Source organism: Azolla caroliniana, unplaced genomic scaffold (genome assembly GCF_043228905.1).
Source record: "Azolla caroliniana isolate FFs.n. ecotype wild unplaced genomic scaffold, voAzoCaro1.0.p SCAF_15, whole genome shotgun sequence".
In the NCBI taxonomy this organism is placed as follows: Eukaryota; Viridiplantae; Streptophyta; class Polypodiopsida; order Salviniales; family Salviniaceae; genus Azolla; species Azolla caroliniana.
This window is the reverse complement of record NW_028230450.1, coordinates 3,343,570-3,369,265: the sequence shown is the minus strand read 5'-3', so window position 1 is coordinate 3,369,265 and position 25,696 is coordinate 3,343,570. Positions and strand designations below refer to the sequence as shown.

At 38.2% G+C, this 25,696-nt stretch overlaps 2 protein-coding genes across 7 annotated transcripts; one reads left to right on the top strand and one right to left on the bottom strand.

Annotated features, from left to right (window-relative positions):
• Window positions 1-11,876: 11,876 nt before the first annotated feature.
• Window positions 11,877-18,478, top strand: LOC147854373 (protein NRT1/ PTR FAMILY 8.1-like). Of its 2 annotated transcripts, XM_087330953.1 has the most exons (5): window positions 11,998-12,135; window positions 13,482-13,583; window positions 15,469-15,686; window positions 15,892-16,448; window positions 17,329-18,478. In XM_087330953.1, exons 3-5 carry the CDS (start codon window positions 15,480-15,482, stop codon window positions 18,227-18,229), a joined length of 1,665 nt encoding a protein of 554 aa, XP_087187079.1. In that variant the 5' UTR covers window positions 11,998-12,135; window positions 13,482-13,583; window positions 15,469-15,479; the 3' UTR covers window positions 18,230-18,478. The 2 variants fall into 2 exon arrangements, with proteins under 2 accessions (XP_087187078.1, XP_087187079.1); XM_087330952.1 differs by lacking the exon at window positions 13,482-13,583 and having other exon boundaries at window positions 11,877-12,135.
• A 1,816-nt stretch (window positions 18,479-20,294) lies between these two features.
• Window positions 20,295-25,340, bottom strand: PBS2 (cysteine and histidine-rich domain-containing protein RAR1). Of its 5 annotated transcripts, XR_015531027.1 has the most exons (7): window positions 23,357-25,171; window positions 22,507-22,589; window positions 21,467-21,624; window positions 21,172-21,386; window positions 20,819-20,938; window positions 20,528-20,641; window positions 20,295-20,406 (listed from the first exon to the last, which is right to left on the bottom strand). XR_015531027.1 is itself a non-coding variant. In XM_087331234.1 (6 exons), exons 1-5 carry the CDS (start codon window positions 23,393-23,395, stop codon window positions 20,849-20,851), a joined length of 585 nt encoding a protein of 194 aa, XP_087187360.1. In that variant the 5' UTR covers window positions 23,396-25,171; the 3' UTR covers window positions 20,497-20,641; window positions 20,819-20,848. The 5 variants fall into 5 exon arrangements, 3 of the variants coding, with proteins under 3 accessions (XP_087187360.1, XP_087187362.1, XP_087187359.1); XR_015531026.1 differs by having other exon boundaries at window positions 20,528-20,938; window positions 23,357-23,535; XM_087331234.1 differs by lacking the exon at window positions 20,295-20,406 and having other exon boundaries at window positions 20,497-20,641.
• Between the last annotated feature and the right edge of the window lie 356 nt (window positions 25,341-25,696).

Below are 25,696 nucleotides of genomic sequence, written 5' to 3'. Positions count from 1 at the left end.
CTATCCTATCTTCGCCGAGTTCGAGGAGTTGTTCCAGCTGGTATTGCTCGGATTGGGCCTCGATGAGCCATGCTTTGACTTGAACGCGGAGGCTCGGGACTTGGAACTCGACGGGCATTACGGCTTCTAACCCGAACGCCATTCGAAAGGGGGTTGATTGGATGCTTGTTTTGAAAGTCGTACGATATGCCCACAGCACGCTCTGGAGTTTGTCATCCCAATCGGTCCTGTTTTCATTGACGATCTTCTTCAGTATGGTTTGGAGGATTTTATTGGTCGATTCCGCCAAGCCGTTCGCCTGCGGGTAGTATGGTGTGCTTTTCTTGTGCACCACCGCGTAGTGGTGTGTAAGCTCACGTATTATATGATTGATGAAGTGCCCACCTTGATCACTAACGAGCTCGATTGGGCATCCGTAACGGCACCAGAGGTGCTCGTACACGAAATTAGCCGTGGATGCCGCCGTGTTATCTCGAAGTGCCTTAGCCTCGACCCATTTGGTGCAATAATCCGTGGCAACGATAATATACCTATTCCTTGTTCGGGCCGCGAGTGGTTTGAAAGGGCCTACAAAATCCAAACCCCATTTTTGAAATGGTTCCAACAGAAGAATCGGCTGGTGTGGCATCCGTGACTGTTCCATTGGTTGCCCCAGTCGTTGGCACAAATCACACTGTCGGCAAAACTCGTGAGCGTCTTTCTTCGTTGTTGGCCACCACAATCCACTTGGCCAAACTTTCCTTGTCGTGGAATCCCCGGCGTAGTGCCCCCTAGCTACTCCCTGGTGGGCTTCCTGAAGAACGGCGTTCTTCTCGAATTGCCAAATCGATCGACGCCATATGCCGTCCGAGCCTTTGTGGTAGAGAATGTCCGAGACGAGGCAAAAATTCCAGCTACGCACTGCTAGGAGTTTTCTCGCGTCAAGGGTCATGTGCTCGGGAGGTACACCGGTAGTGAGAAAATGGGTCATCTCCGTGATCCATTCATCTCCGTTATCATCTGCTATCGTGGTCAGGTTAAATAGGATGGCGTCTGGTAGCTCGTCGTACGTTGTTTTCGCCAGTTCTCCTGACTCAAGACGGCTCAAGTAGTCGGCGACGGCATGTTGTACCCCGGGTCGATGCTGAATTTGAAAATCAAACTCTTGTAGTAAGTAAGAGCATCCACCGAGCCAACCGTCCGGTGAGGGCTTGTTTATTGACCAAATAAAGAAGGGCCAAGTGATCCACGTGAAAGGTAAATTTTCGGCCCAAGAGGTAATGCCGAAATTTATTGATGCTATAAATCATACCGAGGGCCTCCCACTCGGTGGTGGAGTAATTCTTTTCCGCGGTCGAGAGCCGTCGACTGGCGTAGTACACGGGCCTATACCAATTCGGGGGTGTGCATTGCATCAGCACACTTCCGATGGCGATGTCTGAAGCATCTACGAAGACATGAAACGGTTCGGACCAAACCGGGGACTGGACCACCTGGGCATGTGACAGCATTCGTTTCAGGGTCTGATAGGCCGTGTCCTCGATTGACGTCCATTGGAAAGGAAGGCGATGGACTGCCGCGTGTAAAGGTGTCGCGAAATCGGCCAAGTGTCGTATCATTCGGCTGTGCCACCGGATCTGTCCCAAAAAACGGCTTAGTGCCTTAGCATTTGAGGGTGCAGTGGCATTCAGGATTGCCTTTACTATATCTGGATCCATAGCAATGCCTTGTTGACTGACAATGTGGCCGAGAAGGTTGCCGCTGGTGACTAAGAACGCGCATTTCGCCGGGTTCAAACTCAATCGAGCTTGGCGACATTGCTCCAGGCAGAGTCGTAATTGGGTCATGTGTTCCCGTCGATGGCCATACACGGCGAAATCGTCGAGAAAGACTTGCATGAACGCCGGGATGTAGTCATGAAAGATTTCGGTGATGATGCGCTAAAACGTAGCCGGCGCCGTTTTTAGACCGAACATCATAACTTCTGCTACAAAAACACCCCATTCCGTGATGAAAGCGATTTTCTCCTGATCCTTCGGGTGCATTCTTATCTGGTTATAGCCGTTGAACCCGTCGAGGAAACTGTAGCATTCGTGGCCGGCTACCGTGTCGAGGACGCTATCCGTGAAGGGGAGAGGGAAACCGTCGGTGACTGTTGCCGCGTTAAGCTTCCGATAGTCGACGTAGACGCGGATTTTTCCGTTCTTCTTTGGGACCACTACGATCGGGCTCAACCATGTGGCCCGTTTAACAGGGCGAATGAAGCCCACTCGGAGTAGTTTGTCAATTTCCTCTTTGACTTTAGCGGCGTAGTTGGGGTTCATCCTGTAGCGCCTCTGCTGAACCGGCCGAGTGTCGGGTAAGATGTGAATTTGATGTCGGTAGTATTGAGGATCCAGCCCCTTCATATCGGTGTAAGACCAAGCGAAAACATCCTGGTAGTCGGTGAGTAATTTTACGAGGCATGCCCGTTCTTCGGTCGGTATATTATTGGCAATTTGTAACGTACGGGATTCTCGTCCGAACCGAGGTTTATTGTTTCCAGGGTTGATGCTTTCACTCGTTGTGAAATGGCGAGTTCGCGTTCAAAAGCCTCCCGAGCATGACGTAGCTCGGCAACTGTGGTTGCATCTGGTTCATCCTGGGGTGGTGACTCCTCCGTGACTTCCTCATCTTTAGATGGCTCGATGGTAGGTAAGGCATTGATTTCGAAGAGAGGGATGATCGTGGGATGATCATCTAGGAAGTCATCGACCTCCTCATCAGCCAACCCGTCAAGCATATGGACCCCTTCCGCGTATAACGGCGAAGTGTTGAGGGCGACGGGGACTAAATTTCAACAGCTAATACATTCTTCTTCATGTGGAATTGGCCGCCACCAATTCTTTGTATATTCCATGTTAGCAAGCTAAGATTCATCTCAACATATACCCTGCCTCTTTAGTGGCCCAGTCAATGCATTTTTAGCTTCCACTAGGTTCACTAAGATCATATCTTGGAGATTATCATCTTCTAGTGTCACCATTTCAAGGTGGTATACCATGAATTCCATGATCATTCTAGGAAGCTTCCTAAATTTCACATTTATATAGCATATGCCTTGCTCATTTGCCTTGCCTAAGCTCCATATCATGGCATCTTTCCATTGTCTTTTCATTTTCACACCTATTGTGGTACCATATGTTGAATCTACATGAGCACCCACTTCTTGTTCCAACCATCCGAGTGTTTCTTCTCTGTTGTGGGGCTCCTTATTTCCAATGACCAACATATAGGACAGTCCAGCAATTTGACCTTTGTCCTCACAATTACAATAGATATTGATTCTATACATGTTGTCCTTCATCTCAGTTCCACACATTTCCTTGAACCACTTTTTGCCTGTCAATTTCAGTTTGATTTGTTGCCCGGTATTCGATAGGGGGGTCACTTTGTATTGAGGATTCCATTTCACTCATGACCATTTACGCATGCCTTTATTTTTCTCCATTCCATTCTCTTCCTCTTTTCTAGCACGCATGTGCTTTTTCATTTTTGCTATCCCCTTAATATGTTGGGTTGTCACTAGTGACTTATCTTGCTCTTTCAAGGGGCCTGCAACCTTTCCAATTCTTATTTCTCCTACCTCATCCATACATTCCTGATGCATCTGAACAGTTTCAAGTTTCAACCACTAACAAGCCGTCTTCTTGTGGCAATGTCTGCATATCATTAATAGCACTCACAAAGTTGCTCTCCGAATTTGCCTTTGATCTTGCTTCCTTGTCATTAGCTATGTTTTCATTGTCCTCTAAGGTTAAGAGTTCATATTTGTTGCTAAGTGGAACCCATTCTTGTTCGAGCATAATTTTTTGTTTTCCTTTATTGTTCATATATTTCCATCCATCTTCATTTATCCGCATTGCATGGTTTATTCTCGTATTGTTTTGTTGTGTCATACTTGTTGGGATTTTCCATCCATGCTTCCCATTTCTACGATGCATGGTCTCCTTACCTCTAGGACATTCTCGGGCCATATGCCCCATTTGTCTACATACAAAGCATTGCTCTGGGAGTCCGGCATATTCCACGGGCTATACATGGTCAGGCATTAGTTTGTTGCTTAGCACCATTGATTGTGGTAGGGCCTTTACATCATAAACAATTAATTTCATCCTTGTTGTTACACTTACTGTCTCTACTAATGTTTTTTCCAAGCATTGTCCTCCCATACTTTTACCAATGGTCGGGAGAAAGGACTCCCATTGCTTAGGTAAACCAGGGAAAAAGGTCGTTATTACTGTTGGATTGCCTACACAAGCATTTGCTTTACACATGTCGAAGTCTACGCATTGTGAGATTTTTCATCAAGCATTGTTGTTTGTTCAATGCAAAGTTTATTGAGGAGCATGTAAAGTTGCAAAGGCATCTACTGCATGGTACGTGTTTTTGAAAGTTTGATTCCGTGTTTGCTGTTGTTGGAAATAGGAAGACAAGGGATGTTGCATTTTCGTTTGCTATTCAACATTAAAATTTGACATGCTACCTACAATTTCATTGGACGTATATTGTTAAAACATAATCTTATTGAAAAGAGAAATTTGTAATTTGTCATTGTAATTGACATTCAAAACATTCTGTTACCAATAACATAAACAAACATAAGGCATTTCCATAGACCGACACAATGTAATGGAAAATGTCATCTATTTTTTTTCATACCTTGTTTTAATCAAAACAATAACGTGGCATTTACCCAAAAAAGATGGTCTAATATATCAGAATATATATATATATATATATATATTGCATACCCCTACTTAAAGTTACAAAAAGATGATATTTCTATTATATGCTATGATATATTCAAATACCAACATTGTGCCATTGTCAATGATCCAATTATTCTTTTCTTTATAACCTTACAAGCTTCAAAGCCTCTTCAAATTTGGTCTCATTTGATTTATTGGTGGCCAAGAACATCAATAAACTTAATTATTTAAGAGAGGGTCATGAAATTATTTTGATAATCTTACTCATCAAGTGAAACCCCTATTGCATGTGCAAATGATGATGTGGCAAAGAAAGAGCATAAAGTTTCATTATCTATGAAAAGGATTGCTCACATTCATCATAATTACCACTATTTGTCCTAAAACGTGTGCAATTTTTATCTTAAAATGATTCGTCTTTCTCCTTTACATTCTACTTGATCAATCCGTGCACATGAATTCTTCCCAAAACTAATTTGTCACCATGCTCTTTTGTACGCATCTAATTTTTCCAATATTTATCATGGTATTTTGGACAAAAGAGCTCTCTAAGTTCTAAGTGAATCACGTGAGCATTTGACATACCAAACACTATGTGCATATTCACGTCATCACCGTTATACATTGGATCCAAATATACGTGATGTTGGTTCAAAATGCATTCAATATCAACAAAAGTCATGAATCCATTCTCATTTGTATGTGCCTTTCTTGTAAAAGATAAAATATGAATGCATACATAACAAATGTATTATCATGGGACACTAGTTGGAAGTTTGCAATTATTGATTTGCAATGTTTTCCAACACTTGAAATCACAACATGTAAAAGAACTAAACAAAAATTGCACCTTAAAATGAACCATATAAGAAAATAATGTCATATCCTCATATTTTAAGCCATTCAATAAAGGAAAAGTACTAGGATACCCCTGGAAGTTAGACTATTTACCAAAATGCCCCTGGAAGTTCCAAATTTACCAAACTACCCCTATGTCCAAAAAATTACAATTTATAAAGTAATTATACACTCAAATCTACAAGCCCTATTTACCAAAGATGGAAGAAATGGACCCAAACTAGCCATATTTACCAAATATTTGAGTGTATAATTACTTTATAAAGTGTAATTTTTTGGACATAGGAGTAGTTTGGTAAATCTGGAACTTCCAGGGGCATTCTGGTAAATAGACAAACTTCCAAGGGTATCCTGGTACTTTCCCTTCAATAAATTTGTCATAATCCTTACTAGATGTGTCATCACTTGCCCATTAGAAATCCATCTAACATCATGCATCTTTCTAAACTTCAATCGTCCTCTTCTTATATTGCCAAATGATATTAGAAGAAATGTATGGAAGAAAGGTATGGCTTTTATTGGATCTATAGGAGTCCAATTACAAATCCTCGTTGCAATATTATCTACATGCATTTTAAATACACCTCCGACTAGAAGTGATACCCAATAAGCAATGTAGACAAAACTCAAAAGATAAAGGAGCATCTTTTTTAAACAGTTAATTTGAACCAACTTTTAAACTAGCACCACCTATAGCATTTTTTGCAATAGTAGTTCTAAACTTATATGAATCCTAATAAGTCCATCAATGCATCGTGTAAATCTTGTACTATACAACTTTTGGGTTTCTTTCTATTCTGATTTGAGTTGCAAGCAATCATGATACCATGTGCATACACCACCTTTACCACCAACCTCAAGGAAAGTATCAGACATGATTGTACATTGAGCAACACTGAAACATCCATAGTCACGTCCACTTTTACAAATACCAATTTCAATCCATAATCAAAATTTGAACACCATTATTTGTATAGGCCCCATTTATTTTATCGAAGACATTATTTTGAACATCATTAGATGCATAACCTTTTACCAAGCATTCTTGGGTACATGTGGGTAATAATATGACAACTGTCATTATTTGGTATAGTTTCCATGAGCTTTTGAATTACAATCATTGCTTTTTTTATGTTCTTCAAATAATCATTTGGCATCCGATTCACAATGTTCTCATTGTTTTGATCTTTATTTTTGGGTTGCATAGAAACCAAGAGACTCTACAAAATTAAGTCCAACAACTACTCAAGCCAAAATAAAAGAATTCTCACCTACGTGTAGACAAGACATGGTCATTTCCAATCTATATGAATCACAACTCCATTTTCACACTCAACTATTTTGGATTTCAAAAGAAGTTCAATTCTAAACTATATATGTATTAATAACGAGCAATCAAAATCTTATAAACTATTATTCTTCAAAGCTACCACATGATATTTTGACCCTTGAATATCTAGGCACCTATGTTGAACAAATCAATATGTTGTGTACAACAAACCAATCAAAAGAAGTTTGATTCTAAACATCCTTTTTTTTTTTCTTCAAAGATTTTCCTCATTAGTATTAAGAAAAACATGTGAATGCTACAGCTTAAGCTTACAATTTTCATGTACAATGATATACGATAATCCTAAGACCAAAGCTAGAACTTTGTAAAAGGTAAATAAATAAATAAATCATTTTGCCGTGCTTCACTATTAATCAAGAAAGGGTCCAAGGAAGTTGATAGTTCCATTGAGGCCCTTGAGTTGACTCAGAGAATAGGGGTAACTTTTTCCATAAGTGAAGGAGCTTCTTCTTTCTCTTGTTCACAGTCTCTGGTGAACCTTGCATGTTGTCATATTGGCCGCGAACTACTACCACCAAGTTCTCCCATATCTCACGCAAGACATCTGAGAGACACTAATATGTCGCATCATAACGTCGGTTGCATCGACATTTCCATAATGCCCATAACGTTATTGTAGTCACTGTTTTCCATATTTGGGCAGATCGCACCTGCTTATGAGGTTGTTGAAAGGGGCTAACCAATATCAATCTTCTATTATATACCATCATTGCCTCTTGAACATCATTTGCCTCATACAACATCAAACTGGAATGTAACACTCCCCACATTGTTGATCCCCATGAAAATAAGCAACCAACATTGATTGTTAAAAATAACGAAAGAACTTTATTCCATACTTGTTGAACCAAGGAACATGACCAAAGGGCATGCTTGGTAGTCTCTTGCACTTCGGAGCAGTGTTTGGTCACCCTCTTTAAAATGGTTATTCCTAAATGATGTACAGACACCAAGGCGGGATCTTGCATCCAATAGATTTTTGCTAGGAATCATAAGGGCATGGGATGTGATTAAGTCGTTATTGCTTAAGGACAAACCTTATACATGGGATGCGCTACTTAATCAACCTCTTCTTGCCAATTCTTTATTTCGGGATACTGTAGGAAAAGTGTTGGGCCTAAAAACTCACCTTGCCTGGGGAAAATTGGATAATGGGCATGTTGCATTTGTAAGAACGTGGAATCATTTTCAACAAATGTCACAAGAAGATCGCCTTGCACAATTACAATTAGTTCATCGTGCCAAGATAATGACCGCTAGTATATCAGCATCATATTCTTCGTTTTCTACAACCTTTCAACCCACAAAGGAACATATGTGGTTTGGATGCTTCATAAATGACACATTGGTGGCTGTCAATGCAGTTTCACCTAACGGGTGTGCTTCTTACTTTAAGGTCCTAGACAATCATACATTACAACCTTACACGTTAGAGTGTAGTTAGTTATCTACAACACTTGCGAAGTGCACCAGTTAGAGTCGTTGCTAAATTTGGAAAGAAATGGATGCTCGATCCTTATCCTTCAAATGCGCATATGTGTGATATGTTGTGGTTATATGCAAAAGACCCGGTTGCAAGATTAACATGGGATTCGGGGGGCTAGTTTTGGTCACATTCATTGGGGGAACAGATCATAAAGGTTCCTTTCTTTTAATACTCAGTAAAACTTGGAAGAGCATTATTGCTTTCTCGAAATGCAAGGATACTAGCAGCTCAGAAACATTGGACCACTTGGGGGGTCTCAACTTTGCATTTGAAAACCTACTGGAAATGGATTTGGTCATTCAAGGGGCCAACTAAATTTATTCTCTTCGGATGGCTATTAGTGCATATGGCCTTACCAGTTGGTCACTCATTGAAAGGGAATGTAACACCTAATCTTCGACAGTATGATTCTAAACATCATTTTCATACTCAACTATTTTGGATTTCACAAGAAGTTTGACTCTAAACTATATATGTATTAACAATGAGTAATCAAAATCTTATAACCTTCCTGACAATATTTCAAGCCTTAAACATCATTCTCAAACTCAACTACTTTGAATTTCAAAAGAAGTTCCATTCTAAACCATAATTGTCTTAATAATGAGTAACCAAAATCTTATAGCCTTCCTGTTCTTCTTCAAAGTTACCACACGATATTTCGAGCCTTGAATCTCTAGGCACCTATGTCAAACAAACCAATACGTCATGTGCAACAAATCAATCAAAGAGAGAGGAAGCTATTGACGTGTAACTAAGACAATGTTTTTAACAAACAAATACAAACACCCTCCACTACTTTTGCATTATTACTTGGCCCAACTTTTCTTTGCTTTTCCTAAACGAACCAAGAATCCAACATGGCTTTACTTTTCCCAAAAGAAAAGACCACCATCATTACTTTGGTTTTCAAAACCAAAAAGACAACCCTATGTTGCTTTTTCCTCGATGAATGACTAAAACACGATTTCATTATTATTGAGTAACACATGACAAGAAATAAGTGGCATTATTCAATTTTATGTTGACCGATATACTTTTACATACGAGGGTTGCAACTAACATGGGGGTGCTAAGTACTAACAACATGAGTTAGTTTTACTGTAACTACTCTATTATTTAAGCAAATATTAAGCAACTTTTAGACCGTAATTAAACAAACTAATTTTGGTTGCCTTTTTTTAATGTATTCCCAAAAACCAACTTGGCACAATTTGGGCAAGCCAAAAACTTGGGTTGTGTAGAATTACTTGCTTTAGAAACTTGGATTGACTTATTGATATGATAATAACAACGCAGCTCATTGTTTGTAGAGTGTAGAAAACTATTAAGAGGAGAGTGATGAACAATGGTTAAAGAGTTACCCATTATTAGTTTGTGAGAGGTGTTGAAACATCAATGAGCATCAAGCTTCAAAAGGTAAAATAATAATTCCAGTACCCAAATAGGAAACTAAATCAAGAATATCAAGGTTTTACGATGTTTTCACTACTGCAAAATAATAATTCCAGTACCCAAATGGGAAACTAAATCAGGAATATCAAGGTTTTACGATGTTTTCACTAGTACAAGGTACTTTATTCACTTACAACATAGATAAAAACAAATCTCATAGTAGTAAATAAGTAGCTCAACGCCTGTTAGGAATCACAAAAGAAGGAAAAATAAATCGCATATATTTCTATACAATTTATTTCTAAATCATGAGAGTTACCCTTATTAATTGCTACCCACTAGGAACGCACATTGTATATTACAATCATTGAAAATTTACACATATGGCATATGTTGTATTTTGTTTTGCATGGACACTTCACAAAGTTACTTGTCTACGGACGATAAATGTATTTCACCCTTACCTATGTTGATGGGTAGAAGTTTTCTCATTCAAGTTAGTTAACTCTTTCAAAATCTGTATTTTTTTTAGATGCCATCTGCCAAGCTTCCTCTAAAAGTACGGTCCACGGACATGTCCCCCACTACAGTATCTTTGAGGTTATCTGTAAAGATACTAGATACACAATTTAAAAAACAATCATGATTAAACACTTTTATTTTTTAAAATCATAATCAAAGGTGAAACTAACAACTCGTCATGCTTGATGTTCGTGACCAATTCGGCATATAGATGGAGCCACGAATTAGCATATAATATTTCTAACAAGATTCATATATGTATGTATGCATTGAGATAATAAGCCAACTACACACTCCTCACGAATTAGCATATAATATTTCTAACAAGATTCATATATGTATGTATGCATTGAGATAATAAGCCAACTACACACTCCTTTGGGCCAATGGATGTATTAAAAGCCCATCATTGACTATGTTAAAGAATGGTACTTTTTCATTGAATGGAAGAAACCCGACACTAGTGGATAAAGTGTCATGTCCATCTCACTCACTTACGCTCACTTTCTTTAAATCTCTTTTTCTTTCGTATTCTCTCTCTCTCTCTCTCTCTCTCTCTCTCTCTCTCTCTTTGTTGAAAACACACAATTATATAAATAAAATATATGTGAAATGAACACCCCAATGGTACCCACAACTTAGTGGTGTCCACTATTAGGGCTATATGGGATTTGTAGTGGGACATGTTGGATGGTTAATTCTTTAAGAGTCTCTCTCTCTCTCTCTCTCTCACACACACACACACACACACACACACAATTATATCAATAAAATGTATGCAAAAGGAACATTGCAATGGTACCCACAATTGATTGGTGTCGCTGTCGCATGGGGTTTGTAGTGGGGCACGCCGAACAACCAATTCTTTAACTCTCTCTCTCTCTCTCTCTCTCTCTCTCTCTCTCTATGTGGATAGTTGGTAATCAAATCCATATATGCACACACACACACACACACACATAGAAGCATTTGAAAATGTGAACAATGGAATGCGCAAAGTGATGGATGCAAAACATCGACAAGGACACAGAAGCATGTGTCTCACGAGTGTGTTGTGCGTCAACATTGTATTGTTAGGTGAGAGAGGGTAAAGACGAGGGCCCTCTGTCTTGAGGGTCTCTTTTCTCGCAGGGCCAGAGTGTGTCTTTGTCCAGAAAGAAAGACATGAATCAAGCCCAGGCCCAGGCCAAAACCAAAGCCAAAGCCCAAAGCCAAGATCAGAACATTAAACTTAGATTCTACTATACATACATACATATGTATGTATGTATGTATGTATGTATATTCTTATGTAATATGTATGGGAAGCACAAGAAGAAGAAGAAGAAGAAGAAGAAGTCTTATGTAATATAGGAAGCAGAAGAAGAAGAAGGAAGAAGAAGGAAGAAGAAGAAGCAGGGGAAAACAGAGGAAGAAACAGAGGAAGGCAGGGCTGCTTCCTTCCCTTCTTCTTCTTCTTCTTCTTCTTCCCCCCCCCCCCCCCCCCCCCCACCCCCATGGATCCCTCTTACCATTAAGCTCCCATTGAATTCCTTTACTCTCCCCCCAAATGGCCACTGACCATCGTGCCAAACGATCTGATGCATGTGACAATGCTGATGATCACCATGATGATATGAGCAGACCTCTCCTGCAATATGTTCCCAATACCATGCCAGAAGCAACGCCATCACCATCGCCATCGCCATTGCCTCGCTCTTCTTCTTCTTCTTCTCCTTTGATCCTCTATGGTGTAACTAGTCGGGCAGATCATATTGCTGCCGGTAGCTGGCGAGCCTGTGCTTTCATTATAGGTAAGATTTGGATTACTATATTTATCAACCCTTCTCTTTCTTCTACAGCTTGTTTGATAGTTCTTGAGATAGAAAGATGGATTCTTCTTCATGAAATTGAAGAGAGAGAGAGAGAGAGAGAGAGAGAGAGAGAGAGAGAGAGAAAGAAAGAAAGAAAGAAATATTAACGTCTTCTAAGGCCAAAATTTGAGAGAGACAGAGAGAAGAATCCGTAGATGCAATGTTTTGAGAGAAGACATGATGTAGCTCGCTTGGTAAAGTTGACTAATGGAGCCGAGAAGGTCGTACGTTCAACCTCCTACATTCCACGGTATGATCTAATTACTTAGAGCAATAAAATTAATTCAACTTTTTATTGGATTAAACCCCGACATTAGAAGAAATGTACCATGGAGAAAAAGAAAGGAAGATGTATTACTATAGGCCAAATTTGGCCTATGGGTCAAATTATCATCACAAATATGGGTGAATTCATGTCATCCATAGCCTGAAGGCCATATGGTTGCACCATACATGAGAGCGGGGGTGACTGTGGTGTTGAATAACCATATGTTGGTGCAGGGGTCTTGGAAGTGTGCCTGGTGGCACCGTTATCCTAGCATGGCTAGACCTGCATATCCTCAAGCGAGTCAATTCTTGGCGGCTTCAGACATAGAGAAGTGCTCAATCATGTTTGTAAATGTGGCACCTAGATATACATAGGAATAGACTATTTCATATTGCCCTCCTGTTAGGGCGAAGACAGCTTTGTCAGTGAGTTTGCATGAGTGTGTGGAAGATCATGGCCTTTGTCTTTCCTAGGGTTACTCTGGGACCATTCTCACAGAAAAAACCTTCAAGGTCTTAAAATGATGTTGTAGACATGCACAAGGTTCAGAGATAATGAGAATGTCATGAACAGAAAGAAGAATTTGAACAGGCGTACTTTTTATGTTGATTTCCTCGCCACCTCCAAGTATGATGTAGTACAGTACCTCATATGAAAGAAGAAAATGAGCAATGACAATTTCAGTAGCATAATTTTGAAAATTTATGTTTCGGCTATCACAAATGGATGATAATAGTGTATAATAAGGGCCGTTTGCTGACTGTATCAAGGAACCATTTCATGCAAGCCTAGGTCTGTGTAGATGGCATTTCCTTTTAGAGACTGAATAAGTAGAGAAATGCATTGGACATGACATGAAAAAATTCAACCTTTATCCTTGGCATAAATGCTATGTAGTTTCCCATATGAACTACTCGATTGTTTTGTGTTGTGTCAATAATGGAAGAAACATGGTAAAGAGAGTAACTGCAGTGATCAAATATCCAAAATTTTATTAACTATTTCTCTCACTTTGTAGATGTAAATTACCCTAGAGTAGGCAGTTTTGTAATCCTCCTCAAAATTCATGGGTTAATGTGAAAATTAATCCGCTAGACTTGGCAATGCTGCACTTCACAAGGTATGAGGCAAAGTTTTTGTTGTGCTCTAATGAGAAATCGTGAGTATGTCAACTAATCAAGAGAGTAGTTTTTTTGTTCATTTAGTTAATATTGTGCATCTCATGGGGCCTGGTTTGTGAATGTACACGTGCACATTATAAATAAGAAGAATTTAATCTCTTTGTACATCAATGTAACGTCTTGTTTTGTTCATATGAACATTTGGTTTGGGGGTTTGAATTTTGTACAATACGTTTGTCAGTGTTCCAACATGTATAGAAAGTACCTAAAGGTAGGAAAGTTCCATGGAGAGTATATTTAAACTTTTCACAAGGTAGTACTCAACACCATTTCAATTGAATGATTTACTAAGCCAAATCCAGAGTTGTGTGGAATTGGCCAGAGTACACAATAGGTTTTAGGGGGCCATAAATTTAGATGGTTCCATGTTGGTGGACATAGATTGATTAGATTAGATGTTGCCACAGATATATCTAATATCAACATGAAAATAAGGAAATAGATAAGAAATAAAGAGATAGAGAGAAAGAAGGGTGTTGATCCACTTGACCACCCCCAAGCAAAGGAATTGAAACAAACCCGAGCCCTAAATGGCTTCCAATACCACCACGTATGGGTGTTGAGTCATACATGGCACTAGTGCACTCACCACAAGATTATGGTCTTAATGTAATCGACTCTCCCCTTTACGAGTTTAGCTACGCCTCAAATTTATAGCAAGACCCAATGCCACAAGCAAGGTCATATTTGGCCCTTAAAGATTGGTGTAATCCCTAGGATTAAAAATAATCCCCCCATCTTTGCATTCTCAAGTAACCCTCACACAATTATCCTCGTGTGTAGAAAATTACGGTAAAAACTACTGCGGGATAAGTTATGGCTATGCCCGTAACATACTCTTCCTCTTTAAGACATTGCATTCTTGCGTGTAAAACCAGGGAAGCTAGTTGTAATGGTGTTTGTGTGTTGCCATGTAGCACCTTTAATAATAGTCGTACACATCCATTTAACTTTTAATTTTAAGGTTGTTTTGGGGTCAATATTTTGTTTTAACATCGAGAATTCTTTCTGATACATGTGGTTTAGAAGCTAAATCCTTAGAAGTAATTAGAGTTTCAGTTATAAGAGTTCTTTCAAAATACTTACATGAAAAAACAAATGGATTTCAACACCATCAGGAAGAGCAAGGTGATAGGCCAATGAACCAATGTGTTTGAGGAATGTGAAAGGTTCACAAAACCGTAGAATTAATTTAGCGCCTATATTTGTAAACAATGTCTTAGAATTGTGAGCCACATATAGAAATATCTTGGGTCCAAGTTTAAATACATGAGGTTGCCTATTATGGTCGGTATAAAAATTTGCTCTATCTTGAGCCTTTTTTATATTATCTCGTGCAATATGCATCATATCTTGTATATCCCTTAGAAAGATTTGTGTAATTATCAACTCATCACAATATATATTAATAGTGATGAGGCTCATGGCTAAAATCTATACATCAACATAAAAGGACTATATCCCATCAGTGTATGCTTAGAGCTATTATAAGCAAACTCTAAATTTGGGAGATAACTCCTATTTTGTGGGCTTCGTAGCAACAGATACTCAAAGCATGTCCTCAATAATTTGATTTACCCATTTTGGTTATCCACCAATTTGAGGATAGTCTATGGATATACTTTTCTATTTATTATTATTAGGAATGTGCAAGGGATGTAAAAGGTCAGCGGTTTTAATCCGCTTGGCTTTGTTAACCTGATATTGGTAACAAATGCACATAATAGATCCCATTCATAAGTACCTTTTTATTGGGAACTTTTTTTATTAAATTATCTTTCAATCTAGTATTGAAATGCTTTTGCTTTGTTTATGGTGAAATAGTGTATGAGTTGATGGAAAGGGTTGCATACTATGGCATCACTGCAAATCTTGTGCTATACATGAAGAATAGTCTGCATTTTGGGGCTGCGTCAGCATCCCAACATGTCAATAATTGGGTTGGCGCTACAACAGTCTTGCCTATATTTGGAGCCTTCATTGCAGATACATACTGGGGAAAATATTGGACTATTGTATATTTGTCAATATTTTATGTCCTTGTAAGTAGAGATAGGTCTGCAGTAGATACAGTTGCTGTATTTCTTATCAAAATTTCCTTATGAGTCTTTGTAATGCTCTGCACTGAATTAATTATCATTTTTGGAGCATGCTAACTTTCCCTCATTAATTAATTGAGATTTTTGAAGCATTTAAGGGTACTAAATTTAATATTTATCACGCCCTTCGAGTGCTGTTGAATTCCAGGGTATGATTCTTTTGACTCTCTCAGCATCTGTAAGTTCGCTGAAACCTGCTGCATGTGCTAGTGATGAAAGCTGTCCTGAAGCAACAACAATACAGTTGGTTTTCCTTTTTGTTTCTCTTTACTTGATTGCAATCGGTACAGGGGGTGTGAAACCCTGCCTTGAAGCATTTGGTGCAGATCAATTTGATGAAGAAGACCCGGTTGAAAATAAGATGAAAAGTTCATTTTTTAACTGGTGGTACTTCGGCCTTTGCATGGGTGCATTTTTGGCATTTACAGTACTTGTGTATATCGAGGATAATGCTAGCTATGGGCTTGGCTATGGATTATTGGCTATTTTGATTGCAATATCATGTTCCCTTTTCCTTGCTGGAACTCCATTATACAGAAATCATCTGTCGGGTGGGAGTCCTTTACTTGGTGTTATTCAAGTATTTGTGGCAGCTGCGTACAAGTGGAATGTTTTGGTACCAGAGGATGACATGATTTTGTATGAGTGTTATGACGAAAAATCAACTGAGGGGAGAAGACCGCTTGCACACACAAAAGGATTACGGTATGTATGTGTTCCATCCACTCAGTGGGACGAAGTCTGTATCAAGGTTGTGGCCTTGAGATTTATGATATTCCCTTAGTGATCTAAGGAGTCTGTAACCATCTGTATACACTCTGTCATAGTGGAAGTTTTAGTGCCCTAAAGGCCCCGTGGTTTTTCTCGTTTTAGGGTTTTCCACGTAAAATATTGTGTGTCTCTGTTTTACATTCTGTATTTGTCTGTCTGTCGATTGAATCACATTCCTGAGTGACCATTGGTAGCATACGTGGCCAGCCGATTCCAACTCTAATCACAACATATCTTGGGTGCTTGAAGTTTTAAAATTATCCAGATTTTTTGGTGTTTAGAGCAGTGATTCTGTAATGATATCTTAATGTGTTGAACAGAGCAGTGCTTTCTCACACAAATATACCATATTCTGATTAGCTTGTATGCTTGGTATTATGCTGACAATAACAACATTGCATTGGAGTATACCTTGTCTTGTTAAAGAGGGTATCGTAGACATTTTTTTCTGGTTGGCTGATGTGTACGAGGAAGATTTCTTTCATGAGGGTAATGCAGCATCCTCTCCCTATGAGGATGACTTCTTCTGATAGGTAAGCTTCGATCAGATGGTTCTTATGATTATAGCGCAAGAAGGTTTCCATGAATTCTATACCTACACTTTTGACATTTATGACCTGAGTAGGGAAATGGCTATGGTCTAGGGTATGTGTACTGCCACTCCAAAGTGAAGATTGCATCCATAGATTTTTGCTCTAATCATCATTTATTACTCCCCTCGCCCACTTTTCTAGTCGTTTCTCTTTTTGTTTGGGTTTGATTTTCTATGTTCAACCTTGTGGTTTTGACTTATAAAGGTGTCTACACTGTACAGATGCCTTGATAAAGCGGCAACTCCCGAAGGAGATCCCTTATTAGAGTGTGGTCTCAAATCCTTGACAGATAACAGGAATCCTTGGAGACTTTGTACTGTCACACAGGTTGAAGAAGTGAAATTAATCATCCGAATTCTTCCACTATGGCTAACGACCATTGTTTATGGCCTTGTTCTTTCACAAACACTTACCTTTTTTGTTCAGCAAGCTTCAACACTGGACAGAGCAGTGGGTTCCTTCTTCACCATTCCATCTGCATCAGTGCTTGCGTTCTCGTCTCTTGCAGTACTTGTTATGCTTCCGATCTACGAATGGATAATCGTTCCATTGAGTAGATGGTGCACAAGCAGTGGACGTGGTTTGACACTACTTCAAAGACTAGGGATTGGCTTACTGTTATCTGTTTTCACAATGATAATCGCAGCCCTTGTTGAAAGAAGACGTCTTGATGTTGCTGAAGATTACGGATTGCTGGATGATCCAAGCACAACAATTCCAATGAGTGTGTTTTGGCTGGTCCCACAGTACATACTCTTTGGTATATCAGATGTCTTTGCTCTAGTTGGACAGCAAGAGTTCTTCTATGATCAGGTTCCAGACAATATGAGAAGTACAGGGATGGCTTTGTATCTCTGTGGTTATGGCGCGGGGAGCTACCTAAGCAGTGCTGTTATAAGTCTTGTTGAGGTTATTACAAGTGCTGGAGGAAATAGCAGTTGGATTGTGAGTAATCTTAATAGATGTCGCCTCGACTACTATTACTATCTTCTTGCAGCTTTGTCTGCTTTAAACTTCGGTGTGTTTGTCGCATTGGCATTGTCTTACACTTACAAGACAGTTCATGTGAAAAGATTGCAGCCATGTGTCTCAGCCAATCAAAGCCAGCTACATCCGGTTTAAGGCTTTTTTCAATTTATTTGTATTAAAATTTGTGAATGACACTTGACATTGATATTCATATTTATATCAACTTGAAAATAACACCCCCTGTATATATCCATGGATATGTATATCCTAGTTGAGGTTATGTGAAGTTAGCATGTTTGGTCACATATGTGGATGAGATCTTGAACTTTGATCTCACACTCCAACATACACAATTGTATTGTGGAATCTTACCAATAATGAAAGGAGTTAGCCATTGTGAAAGAGACAAGATATTATGAAGGAACCTTTTCTACTACTGGTTTTGCACATCAGGCTTGCTGTCCTCCTTCTCTAATCAATAGTTGTCTTCTGTTAATAAATGACATGGAGTAATCAGTAATTATGGTTTTGATAAAGAAAATACATTTACCCTACTCTTGACCATACTGGATTCAAATGCAAAAGGCATTTTTTTATTATCAAGCTACTCAATATTTCAAGCAAATAAATACTGTGGTTATAAAAGAAATCATAATCGAACCTACTTAAAACCATTATGAAGTTTGATGGTTTTTGAGTATTCCTACCGGAAATACCAATAGTTACAACCTACATTCAACATCATTATGCTCAATTCACAAAAAGCAAAACAATTGAAAGTAGATTTTGACTTGGCAATGAATTATTGATCGTAAAATATCATGTGTTGCAGCTTACGATGGGTATGTCAAAAGGCCTGTAACTGATATATTGAGTGTGCGAAGTTAAAAATCTTCTTATATATCAAGTATCTAAAAATGTTCAGCTTTATTGTACTGAGGTTTTGAAGAAGTAGAGATATCAACAAGGCATTTACCTTGCTCAAAACTAATACATAAAGTTCCATTAGTAAGTTCTTTCATGATAACAATGTCAATGTAAGTTTGATGCTCTTCGGTCAGGAGTCTTGACTTTTAAGTACTACATTGATGTCAATGCCAGCAAGCAAGGTGAGTTTTGAAACGCATCAAAATGTCTTTCACATTGTAAAATTGTCATGCACTATTTTTGTCAAGCATGATGATCAAGTAAAGCATGTCTGTATCTGTTGGTTTTCCCTCAGATTTTGGGTTTTCCAACATTTCTGTTGGCTAGGATTTTCTTGTTTAAGACAAATAGTTGCAATGATCTATCACCATCATATGATGAAAGTTCAAAGACTACTTGAACTTATCTGTATAGGTTGTAAACTCATTTAAATCATTAGTGTGGTGTGAATGTGACCAAGAACATCTAAGGGCATCACAAACCTTCTCTTGCCTCAAACTTCCATGGTTGAGACATCCCAAGTCGCTCTTAAGTTGGCAAAAGAGGAATTTCTCATGTCACTAGTTATCAAGTTGAGTTTTCATTTGTTAACAAAGTTAACTAGACAAATTAGTCCACCAATTAAGAATGACGTTGCACACCATCCATGAAATTAAGAAAGAGATCTCAGACCCTCAACCATTAATATATTGAAACCTAGAAGTAGTTTCTCACATGATGTACTGTTCTTCACATTTTGAGTCAAATTTCATTAGTAAATCCATAGGTACTTTACTTCTTGTGGAAGCTCCTTTGTGATTTTGAGTAACACTTCATTTGCATCAATGATCTAGAGATAGAAAAGTTCCTTGCAATGATAAACCCAAGTTCAATTGCCACCATGTCCATAACCTTCTTGTGTCTATGTTCTCCAACCAGACTCTAGTGAATACCTAAGAACAATTCATTCCATAGTTTTACAACCCTATACAAGAAGGTAAGGTTATGTAAAGTCTATGCAATCTTACAAAACCATTTAAGAGCCCTCTATTTTGAATAATCTCTTTACATTTCCCAATTGTCTGTATCCGTTTGTTTGTTATCATTGACATTACATGCTGATTGCCCAATCTAGACACTAAACTATTGAGTTATTGGACCGTGATGTAAAGACTCCATTATGGGAATTTTTTCTAGGTATGAGGATTCAAACACCACATTGTAAACCATAATATATGTCTATGCTAGTCTATCCATATTAGGAATAGTTTAGAAGGCTCAAGGTATGTTGCAATATCTGAGTGACACACGATGACATGTACAATTACTTTCCATTTATCAAGCATCTCTAGTGTAACTAGATAAGAGACCTCAGGGGAACCTCTGGGACAATCTACATTGATCATGATCTCCAGCTTGAACATCTACATATAGTTGACAACAATTAGTTAACATAGGTCCATATAATTTTCTCACAAATAACGACCCACAAAAATTTATACAAAATAGTCATGTGTTTGAAAGATGTATTAAAAAAACAGGGACCTATTTGGGTAATGATACAGTATGTTGTAAGACGCATCAAAGGAAAACAATTCCACAACCCTTGTAAGATTTTGAAAGTAACTGCTGACACCAACCATTATCTTGACAAATCATCTGAAACAGAAACAACATGAGATGAAAAACAGTAAGACTTTGTCAAAATATCCTGATTTGGTTTGTGCTTTCTTCCATTGATCATGAACTGTAGCTCTAAAAGAATGACACATTCCAAGGCTCCAGAGGAAAATACACTGTTTTCTAGCAATATAGATCCAATTCTAGGGTCAGTACCCTGCATCGCTATTCAGACATCCCATAATGTCACAAAGTTCCTTGGTGCCAGCCTTTAGTGCAAGGGGGTATTTCCAGAAACTCATTGAATTCCTGAACGTGCACATTACAACACGACCACTGCACACCAATAAAGTTATCAGTAAGTTTGAGCAAATATATTTCAGACAATCACGTAGAAATTTGAGTTCAGCAAAATTTGTTTCATTTTTGAAATCAGGATGCCTAATTATGTTCTTATTAAGAATATTTTGACCTGAATGTGCATGTTCATGCATTCCTTCATTAAAAGTATGGCATATAACGATGAATCTAAACACATAAAGAAAAAGTGAACAAAAGAGACAACTTACACCCCGTGATCTATCATGGAAGAGAGGAGGTCCTGGATGATAGTTGCATGCAGTATCATGGTTGTCCATCTCTGTAAAAGTCCTCTTACATTTTTTGCAAACTTGTTGTGCATTGATATCAATAGTTCTTGGTTGGTCCTGATCCTTCTTTACAGAATCTGTATTGTTTGTTACTTTTGACACCTTCAAAGAAGTATTAACTCCTGGCTGAGTACCTTCAAACAAAATATTCAACTTTTGAGTTTTTGTTGTGCTGTCTGTGAATTAAGAGAAGCCAACTTATAAGATAGCGTACCATGATCAGCACAGAAAAACCCTTGTCTACATCTTGAACAAGCTTCCCTGGTTACAGGTAACGTACTGATTTGTGTAGCTGGTGTCAAATGAGTATTTTTTCTTGCAGAAGTGAATGTTGTCTGGGGCTTCTCGGAAGTATGCTTACCTGTTGTACACCTGTGGGCAAAAATACAAAATGTATCAAGTTAACAACCCTTACTGTGCGACCAGGCTGACTAAATTTTTCAGTGTAAAATACATCATACATAAAGATGCTGCTTGTAAAATTAAGTATTTTAGTGAAAAACTTGCTTAGTCATCCTAATATATTGTCATTCTATTTCAGCAATTGATTGCAGTTCGCAATAGTATTCCAGATCCTCCATTGGATTTAGGACTTAAAATCCTTGGTCGTGCATGCATTTTGCCAGAAGTTAATAAACCCTTCTATACTGATGAGTTTGAGCATCTGTGATTGCGCTAGTGACATTTCTAGAATAATTAAGGACTCATTTCCAAAAATATTTAAAGGAATCCTATCAAGAACACCATCTTGACTCTGAAAACCAGAAACAATCTGGAATGAAAACAGTTGAGCAACAGCAAATTATAGAAGCATGAGCTAGAAACTTGTGCAAACATGTCCCCATGTATACACGCATGCACATACAGAGAGTATGAGCAATTGTGTAGGTGTATGCGCATATACAAACAAACATATACAGCAAGAAATACATGTATCACCTCTTGTAAGAGATGAAACAAAACAAAAAATCAAGGGGAAAAATTAAACATTTGACGAAATGAAAGAAAATCATACAGTCAAACACAATACCACATTGTATAATCACTATTGAATTGGATATGCTAATCATTATTGAAGTGAAAAATGTAGGTGTCTATCACATCATGCATCCAAGCAAACTCATGTCAGCACTACTCAATAATATACCCAATCATAATAAACCAACAATGTAGGCTTCTATCACATCAATGAATTTTGATGCCACACAAGATTGTCCAAGTCCAGTTGAGATACATACAGCAATTGTAACCTACCCAGGAATTTCAAGAAATAAAGTGAAGTCGTGGCTCTTCTGCTTGCAGCACTTCCATTCCTTGCCCCCATCATGGAAGAATGGCTGCACCAAAAGAAGTAGCATGCTGAAGACTTTAAAATAGAAATATCATAAATGAAACTTCTTGCTGAAACATAACAAGGATATAATTCACAGAAATGTTGACAATCATTGATCAGCAATTTCAAACTTTTACAACACAAATATAAAACATTCCCAACAAACTCATTAGCCTCCTATTCTCTCAATCTTCCAAAGGGTGTCGAAATTGTGAAGTGCATCAAACTGTGGGCGGACTCTAAGAAAGCTGAAATATAGAAGTATTTGTATATATAGAATTGATATAACCAAAGCAGGGAATTAACGTAAGATTGATCAAGCAGTGGAACTTTAATTTTGTATGACTTTAAAACAAAACATGGGATTAAAAAGTTATTATTCGCAAATAGATAGAAAACAGTACAGGAGATGGGGACAACATGATATATTCTTCCCAGATACTTGAAGAAGTTGTATACATATGTCTCTCACATAATCAACCAATGTTATTTAGCGGACTCGTTTTATTTTCACAACATTGACTTTGTTCCTTTCATAAAGAACTATCATGATTCATCTTTTGAGACAAGGGGTTCGAGGAGGCAGTCAAAAATATGAATACAATAGAGAGGAATTAAAGAGGACATCTGATTAATACTGACAGAAGCTATGTCTAGAAATAGGAAATTAACAGCTCAAATAGTATAGGTGCAGATGCAGATGCAGACTAAGCATTCAAGTGATTGATAAATCTTTAATTTAACAATAAATAAATGATGCATTTCACTTACAGGCTGTTCTTGGATATTGAGCACGCACCGAGGTCCCATTCAACACCAGCAACAGGTCATGTTTCAGCAGACAGGATAAATATAAAAACTGTTACTCTCTCTCTCCCTCACTGTTACTCCCTCCATCCCTCCCATGGTTAGGAAAATTTATGTCTAGTCCCATCAACACATGCCTCAAATGACCTTAATCATGAAAGACACTCACTGTTACTCCCTCCATCCCTCCCATGGTTAGGAATATTTATGTCTAGTCCCATCAACACATGCCTCAAATGATCTTAATCATGAAAGAGATGTATTTCATGAAACCATGGTTTAGGATTCCTGTCTGAGCTAATTCATAGGTTAAAACACATCGCAACTATCCACAATTGAAAAGACATGGCATATGCACAAATCACCATCAATGTTCTATGTTTTTGGTTTCATAAAGACTTGGATGGTCACATTTCCTCCATATAAGCATGAATAAAAAAATTGCTGGAAATATATGACAGTTTGAACCTCATAATGGACATGATCTGAAATATCTTCCACCTTTAGCCTCACAAATGAACAGCATATGATCTAAGATATAACAAACTTAAACTTCCGATTCAAGGAAGAAAACTGGATGCTTAACCCCACAAATGAAACCAGATAGATGATTTACATATTACAGAGAATATCTTCCTAGTTGACGTAGAGATCTCTAACAACTTTGAGCCTTACAATGGAAATCACAGACTCATTCTTCTTATGCAAGGTACCATATCTGACAGTTTGAATTTCACGAATGGATAGTTTTTTTACCTAGCCTATTATAGACTAAATCTTCTTATTCAAGATAGTTCTATCTGTCATTCTTGTGCCTCACAAATGGACCACATATGATCAAACACATCATAGACTGGATATCTCCTGCACATATGCTTCTTCAATGGGCTTCACAAATGAATGCCACGTGATCTAACATAATATATATTACAAACTCGGCCTTCCTATTCAAGGTAGGCATATACATAATAAAAAGTAAATAAAGTATTTAATTGATGGATGAATGTTGTGTGGTTGTATTACACATTACAATTGACAGTTTTATCCCCATCAAATATGATTGAACTTATTACAGACTCAATTTTCCTATTCACGCCAGACAACTCTGATACCTTTGGCCTCGTTTCATATGATCTAGCATATTAAAGTCACAATCTCCCTATTTAAAGTGGCAATCTGATCCCCGCAAATAAGACGTATAAAACCAAACATATCAGAAGCTCAATCTTCCTATTCAAGGTAGAAGTTTGACCCTCCTATATGCTCTAGCACATTATAAATCCAATTGAAACAAATGAATGGTATAAAAAGATGCAAGGTATACAGATATACCTAATATATAAAGCCTCACAACTGGATAGTAAATGCCCTATTATATTACACACTCGTCTTCCTATGCAAGGTGTCTATAACTGACAGTACGATCCTCACAACTACATTGCATCTGATCTAACACATTATAGACTGAACCTTCCCATACATGGTAGCATTTGAGGGCCTCACCAATGAAGTTCATATGAAAATTTATTCTGCCTACTCGTGGTAGACAAACATATCAGTTCGAGCCTTAGGAATGTCTGTAGAAAGATTCAAACTTGCTATGAAGCGGATATGCTCTGATAGGTTCAATCTGCATATGCAGTCTAGCCAAATGATCTAACCTATTATAGATTCAATCTTCATAAACAAAGAAAAACAGTATTTTAGCACATCGCATTCTAGGTAATCTTCTACTTGGCCTGAGGAGGATATGGCAACGAAGCAAAACAGAAGAAGAAAAAAGTGGCCGGAAGATTCATACATACATACATACATACATACATACATACCCCAGGATGATATCGGCAGCTTCCTTCAGCGTTATCATCTGGCGAGAAGGTGGAGGAGCAGCCGATCCTCTGGCATCGCTGCACCGTCGTCATCTCGAACGGCCAAGGCTTTCGTCGTCGTCGTCGTCTTCTTCTTCTTCTTCTTCTTCTTCTTCAATCCACAGAACTGTAAACTGTGTGATAGAGAGAATTAGAATTTTGAATGTGTGGGTGGGTGGGTGTGTGATAGAGAGAATTAGAATTAGAATTAGAATTTTTATCGTCCATAAAGACGTCAATTTTGACCTATGGGACCGAAGTATACATGTGTTCTTGATATGTGTCTCTTTCCTAAGAAGGGGTATTCATACATTGAAGCGCAAAGTCTCTATGTGTGAATAAAGCATACACATATGAGCTCAGCCTTCTCGGTGGTGTCTTAAGTATGGAACTTAAGTTATCACTCCCTCTTAGTATGTCAGTGTAAAGAATCAAC